Here is a 7,500-nt window from a genome sequence, read left to right as displayed (position 1 = left end):
TGAACATAATATTGTATATATATATATATATATATATATATATATATATATATATATATATATATCTATATATATATATATATATATATACAAAAATCGAGCTACAAATGTCCTTTAATATCTAATTCACTCTACTTCAGAGTTAATATATTTTCATATATACTTAACCAAAGGGGAATTTTTTAGGCAATAAGAGAATTGTCGGCTCCCGGGCGCGAACCCTCAAAACCAAACAGTTCCGAGGTAGAGTGAATTAGATATTAAAGGATATTTGTAGACCCCATGTATGTATATGAATCAGGGTAATGTGATATGACTAAATATAATGGTTACGTGCTGTCAAAAGCACTACAAACGCTACCGAGGTCGAGGTCGGTTTGATGCAGTCTCCAAAACAAACGAATACCTGAGCGCGAAGGCATTTGAGGGTGAGAGCGGCATAAATTATATGGCAGGCCTCTTGCGGTGGTGGTGTGGGTAAAAGCTTCACTGTCGTCCTGGAATTGTTTGGTTTCGAGGGTTCGTGCCTGGGAGCCGACAATTCTCTTATCGCCTTGAAATATTCCCCTTCGGTTAAGCATATATGAAAATATATTAATTCCGAGGTAGAGTGAATTAGATATTAAAGGACATTTGTAGCTCGATGTATGTATATGAATCACGGTAATGTGATAGACTCATATATATATATATATATATATATATATATATATATATATATATACTATATATATATATATATATATATATATAAAGTATATGCCACGAAGGAAAATAAACGACGGAGTTTCTGCGAAACATTTCGACGTCCAAACGTCCTTTACTAAGCAGATGAACTGACATACATGAGGAAATGAGAAAAAAGACAAAACAAGAAGATTCGTATAACTGACAGATAGGGATTATAAAGAGATTAGTGCCTAGAATCTGACCACACCATGGTAGTAGGATGAGTAACTTTCCCAAACAAGCATAAACAATGGGTGCAATAAAAAGTTTAAGACAAATCATCTCAGATACAAGGACAAAACAATTAAAAGATTATAGGTGACAGCTATTCAGAACTTTGGTAAACAAAACCATATTCACAATACATATTCAAACAATACATGTTAGACATACATTACAACGAAGATAACTCTAAGGCAACTAATTTTTATTTAAGTCTGTAATTATATCTTTGAGGTCATTCTTAAACATGTTACAAATACAAGGGTCTAAGTGAAAAGGCCACAACTAACACTGAAATTACAATGAAAAGTAAGTTTGTATTAAAGCATATTCTAAAAGATTTTCGTGATAAGACATCTCTTGACCTCGCAATTACTGAACTACCACCCAATTTATTCGGTTGGTTGTTTTCACTTAAATGAATGAATATTGCATTAGATGTTTTGCCCAGTTTTTACAGAATGTTTATGCTGGCTTAGCCCTTACTTCTAGGCCCTTGCTAGACTGTCCGAGATAAAATGAGGGACATCCATACTGGAATTTATATATTATGTTGTTGCTTTCTCTGGGGCCATTTTTTATTAACATTCCTTTTAGTGTGTTATCATAGGAAAAAAAAACAAGGTTGACATTAAAAGCTTTTAACAATGATTTAATGGTTTCAAATCCGTTAAAATAAGGCAAAAAATGAGAATGTTCTTAGAATTTTTCTTTCTGCGTGTTACTTACACTATAAAACATTTTGTGGGGTTTTATTATAACAAATATCTACTATGAGATTCAGGGCCTCTGTAACACGGTTTTTTGGACTTTGCTCCTTATTAAAGCATCGGATATAGCTGAAAGTTGACATATGTTACATTATTTTACAACCCACAAAACAAAAGATAAAACAAAAAAAAATTTTGTCAGGGCATTATCATAATAACCTAAAACCAATAGTTTTTAATTTTATAGAGTAAAAATTATCTAGCCGACGCCATGGCCAATGATTACGAACCAAGAGTCGAAAAACATTCATTACGTAAGCAAGGTAAACACCGTTTTACGAAATGTTGCCCCGCCCATCCGCCAGACAGAAACTTCATTCACCTTGTTCCATTGGCTCTGAAACCCATAGCAGTCAAGAATGGCTAACAGGATTTGGAATTTTCCCCGTGGTTGCAAAACTGCATTTGTCTTACGACTTGTAACTTTATACAGTCAAGAGAAAGCCCGTGGCCATACTTACTATAGCCTAAATAGGTAATTATTCAGTTTATAGTTTAAATCCAATGTTTATGGTCTGATTTCTATTTAGCGTAACGTGATTATAATACTTGTAATGTCATTCAGGATTTTGAACATTTCCATTAACTATTCACTATGCCACCAAGAGAGAGAGAAAGAGAGAGATTGTATGTAATCAGCCTTTATATAACTATTTTTGTTAAAATAAGATTTTTATCCAAAGTAAATACAAGCTTATATGTGCTAAAATCTCCAGCAGACCAACAGACCATTCGAAATTTTTTTTGTATTCTTCTTTAGGCCGTACGACGTGTTGGATATAAAGACTTTATGAATGGTGGAGCGATACATAGATGTGGGTGGGGTGCTAGTGTAGCAATACTACTGTAGTAGTAGCAGTAATATAAATGAATTAAACGTTTAGGCCAACTGCTGGGATCCTTGAGGATCATTTAGCATTTCTTACAACTGCTCGAGAAATGAGTTTTTATAGCCAGAAGTTAAATTTTCTAATCCAACAATGCCCATGATAGCCTTCAGTTTTATTCTGAATTATAACGAGGCCAAAGTGGGTGGAGCCTCGTGAAGTCATCAATCTGACGATATTTATTGGTGAAGGTTTAAAGCCAAAATATGGTACCGGCTATTTTTTTCCAGTAAATAGATAGATAGCCAATAAATAAAAATTGCTTGACATTGGATATAGCAGTTATCAAATCAATTTGTCTACTATGTTTTTGAAAATTACCAACTATTCCCTACATCTTGTCAATCTGATTGTGACCTATAAAGTAGACTGTAATTTCTTAGGACACTTATTTTGGGAGTTAGACTAATAATCAAAGTGTTTTTGTATTTATTAGCATATTTTGTTGGTTTGTTCATTATGACAATTATCAGTGGAGAGGCTTCAGAGTTCATAAAGGTTTACTGCTTTGCTTGTATTTAAATTTGTATGTCATTGTTGCCAGAGGTCTAGCCTTCCTTACGTATAGCCAATCATCCAACGAGAAAGAGGGAAGAAATGCTGTCATAAGTTACGTAATGAGTGCGTTCGAAACCCTTTCCCAGAGTAAGTTGGCCCGTCTTCAAAAAAAGTCACTTTTACATTATAAGTATCAAGTTTATTCAACCTACGTAATGCAGAATACAGTCAAAATTTATGTGTAGATATAATGTGTATTCTGAATAAGCGTTATATTTATGAAATGCCTTGATAAATAGTTAATGCGGAAAAACCGTGTTACAGAGGGCCTGAATCTCATAGTAATATATGTGAAGGATAGCATAAATCTTTCCCTATTTTTCTTATGTATTCAATAAATTGGGGTTGGTAGTTCATAATTGCGAGGTCAAGAGATGTCTTATCACGAAATCTTTTAGAATCTGCTTTTAATACAATTTACTTTTCATTGTAATTTCAATGTAAGTCGTGGCCTTTTCATTTAGACCCTTGTATTTGTAACATGTTTTAAAAATGGCTTCAGAGATATAATTACAGACTTAAATTAAATAAAAAATTAGTTGCATTAGAGTTATCTTCGTTTGTAATGTTTGTCTAACATGTATTGTGAATATGTATTGTGAATATGTTTTGTTTACCAAAGTTCTGAATAGCTGTCACTTTAATCCTTTAATTGTTTTTGTCCTTGTATCTGAGATGATTGTCTTAAACTTTTTATTGCACCCGTTGTTTATGCTTTGTTTTGGGAAGGTTTCTCATCTTCCAGGTTTGTGTCGGATTCTAGGCACTAATCTCTTATAATCCCTTTCTGTCAGTTTATACGAATCTTCTTGTTTTGTCTTTTCCTCATGTATGTCAGTTCATCTGCTTAGTAAAGGACGTTTGGACGTCAAAAGGTCTCGCAGATACTCCGTCGTTCATTTTCCTTTGTGGCATATATCTTTATTTATGGATTTATCACGTTCCTAACTTTCGTGATTTAGTTATATATATTATATATATATATATATATATATATATATATATATATATATATATATATATATATATATATATATATATATATATATCTAATAAAAGGAGCCCATAAAAACACCAAAATATAGAGAGAAAAGTAACTATATTTCAGAGACTGCTGTCTCTCTCTTCAGGTATATGAATGAGAAAAGTTTACAGAAAAGGTGGTATTTATACCAAGAGATCCGTCCACAAGTAAGCCAATTTAGGTCACCCCCGCTGATAATCTTCTTTAATCTTCTTAAGCGTTGGTTGAATGAAACTTCGTCGACGACATCTGAAATCCACGCGCCTTTTGAGATGTTCATTACCTGCTTCTCTTTTATTAAGCAGGTAATGAACATCTCAAAAGGCGCGTGGATTTCAGATGTCGTCGTCGAAGTTTTCATTCAAAAAAAACCAACGCTTAAGAAGATTAAAGGAAGATTATCAGCGGGTGGGACCTAAATTGGCTTACTTGTGGATGGATCTCTTGGTATAAATACCACCTTTTCTGTAAACTTTTCTCATTCATATACCTGAAGAGAGAGACAGCAGTCTCTGAAATATAGTGCTTTTCTCTCTACATTTTGGTGTTTTTATGGGGGCTCGGGCCTTTTATTAGATGGAATTCTGTTGTTACAGAAACATTTTTACCAGTCATATATATATATATATATATATATATATATATAATATATATATATATATATATATATATATATATATATACCTAATATATATATATAGTATATATCAAAACGCATTTTAGTATAGCAGGAGTATCGCTCTTGAGTTACTGAAGATAACCAACGGGTATTTATTGTTTTTTTTATTTTGCAATTATTTCTCAATTCTTTCCTCTTTTTACTGCAACATATTCGTTAAAACTATTACTTCACTCGACCCCCAATAGATGTCTCTCCGTCCTCGACAAACCTGAGAGGAAGAGATGATATTCCAGCCGGTGATTCTCTGGTTCGATAACAATTCCTCAGGTGCCAGTAATGTTATCCATCTGAATAATTCAGAACAGGGAGCATAATGAGGCAGGCGGAGGCATCCTTTCTCTCTTCCCGTAAGATATCGTTAAGGAGAGAAGAACTCAGTCGTACCTGAGAGTGCCCTTGCCATCCCGTCACCACCTGCTCCCTTCGTCCTATCTTCACACGGACGCCAACACCCTTCTCCACCCACACCCAACCCCTCCTTCACTTTCGCCTCTTTTTACCAAGCAGCAATCTCCGCCTCCTTCTAGACTTCTCTGACAAGAGACGCTCGATCTTCTTCTTCTTCTCTTCTTCTTCGACAAGAAAGGCGCGACCTTTTGGATTCGTTTTGCATTCGGGAAATGATATGATAATTACGCCTTTCCGAGACTTCATGGCAGCCTTTTAACGTCAAAGGCGATTTTCTGTCTTCTTCTTTTTCTTCTTCTTTCTCGGAATTGCATCATTCCGGGGACCCGTGCATTGCAGAGGCAAAGCAGATACAGGTAGCATATTTTCCGCTTATTTATTTTCTTTCTGAAGTTGTTTTTTCTCTCTCTTTTACGTATATATGACAGCAACTGTCCATCCATCTATTTATCTATCTATATTTCTATCTATCTGGTTAATATATTGATACATATGTACATAGGTTTAAATCACTCAAGCACTCTATTTTGATGATTCATATCATTACGTGCATTTCTCTCTCTCTCTCTCTCTCCTCTCTCTCTCTCTCTCTCTCGCTCTCTCTCTCTCTCTCTCTTTATATTTATATATATATATATATGGTATATATAATATATATATATATATATATGTATATATATATGTGTGTGTGTGTGTGTGTGTGTGTGTGTATGTATGTATGTTCGTGTATGTATGTATTAAATTTTATGTATAAGCACTTATATTTACATACACACACCGATATATTTATATATACTCACGTATACGTATAAATATACATATATACGGATCCTGCAAATAAATATTAATCCTAAAATGAAAATGGCTTCCCTTGGATAGCTCTTGGTAATATGAATAATTGCATGTTGGATTAACGAAACGTTATATAAGTAATCCCTTTTAACTATAAATGCACAATTTTATATTTATATATGGAACGGTATATGGCGTAATTCCTACATGACGATTTGTGAAATTTTTTAAAATCTAAGTCGTTTTTATAAAAGTATTAATTTGGGAATGTAATAGTTTTATATGTTGAATTTCTATCATTTTTTAAGGAGTTTTAGTCTTAAAGATTCTACAAATGATTTAGACAAGGTTAGGCTTCAAATGTGAATCTTTTGTCAAATTTTCCGAAGAAATTTAGATGTAGAAGTTTCACTACAGATTTTTGTTGCTTATTATGTATAATAAATACATAATATATTGAATTTTGTGATAAAATTAATATTAATCAGCAATTTCCAAAGTGATAAACCCTAGAATAAGCAGCTTAGTTCTACCCCTCTTATGTTTTATCAGATCGAATAGGTAAATTTTACTAAGAATTTAAGTTATTTTTTAACAAATAAAATATACCGTCACTCAAAAATAATTTACTATCAACATTTTCATGATTAATAATTTTCTTCGGAATTCAAGGTTCATAAATATACACATTAGTCGACACTCAAGGCTATACTTAGAATTCATAATTTCATTTAAAATTTCAGAAGTTTTATAAATATACACATTAGTCGACACATGGGGCTATACTTAAAATTCGTAATTTCATTTCACATTTCAGTCTGTGCTGAAATATACATAAATCGAGCCAAAAAGAATTCCGGTAGAAATTGATTCTATTGATTAAAAACATAAGATTTCAGTTCCCACTTACTGATAACACTGATGACACGAGTCTCCTTAACGACAGCGTCGCGGACAGAATTGTAAGCTCTGCATTCGACGCTAATCTCGGCGAGACTGACTGACCTTTCTAGGCTGTAATTAAGGTCAGATGAGGTCACCCAACCTCCCCCTTCTCCCTCGCTCACCAGGGAAGATACGGTTGCCACCTCAACTCCTGAGGGAGGTGAAGAGAGCGTGTTATAATAAGTTAGGGGAATACTAGGATAAAATCAAGCACAAAGAAGCTTCAACAGCTTGAAGTAAGTAGGGAGAATGTTTGATATCAGTCGCTCAACTCGAGAAACTGAACTGCAAAATAAACTTCCCAAACTTCTGTGAGTTAACAGCAGTTAAGAGTCAGGTGGTAGCGAAGTTCCGGAAATTATACATATAAGTGCAAGAGAATGACGTTACTTGAGGCGTTAAATAAGGACAAGTAAAGCCTGGGTCCTGCTTATGTGAGCCAACTCCAAACTGTCCGTTAAAAGCAGGGAAGGTTACATGAGG

General features: G+C 33.8%; 1 protein-coding gene across 1 annotated transcript in view; it reads right to left on the bottom strand.

Annotated features, from left to right (window-relative positions):
* LOC135214215 (nephrin-like) overlaps positions 1 to 7,500 on the bottom strand; it is a 66,672-nt gene that overhangs the window by 9,075 nt on the left and 50,097 nt on the right. Inside the window, exon 10 of the mRNA XM_064248279.1 lies at positions 6,983 to 7,168. Within this exon, the coding sequence (XP_064104349.1) occupies positions 6,983 to 7,168 (186 nt within the window). The remainder of the gene's footprint in view (positions 1 to 6,982; positions 7,169 to 7,500) is intronic.

This window comes from Macrobrachium nipponense, chromosome 45 (genome assembly GCF_015104395.2).
Source record: "Macrobrachium nipponense isolate FS-2020 chromosome 45, ASM1510439v2, whole genome shotgun sequence".
Classification (NCBI taxonomy): Eukaryota; Metazoa; Arthropoda; class Malacostraca; order Decapoda; family Palaemonidae; genus Macrobrachium; species Macrobrachium nipponense.
Note: the sequence above shows the minus strand (reverse complement) of the source record. Positions and strands in the feature narration are given on the sequence as shown.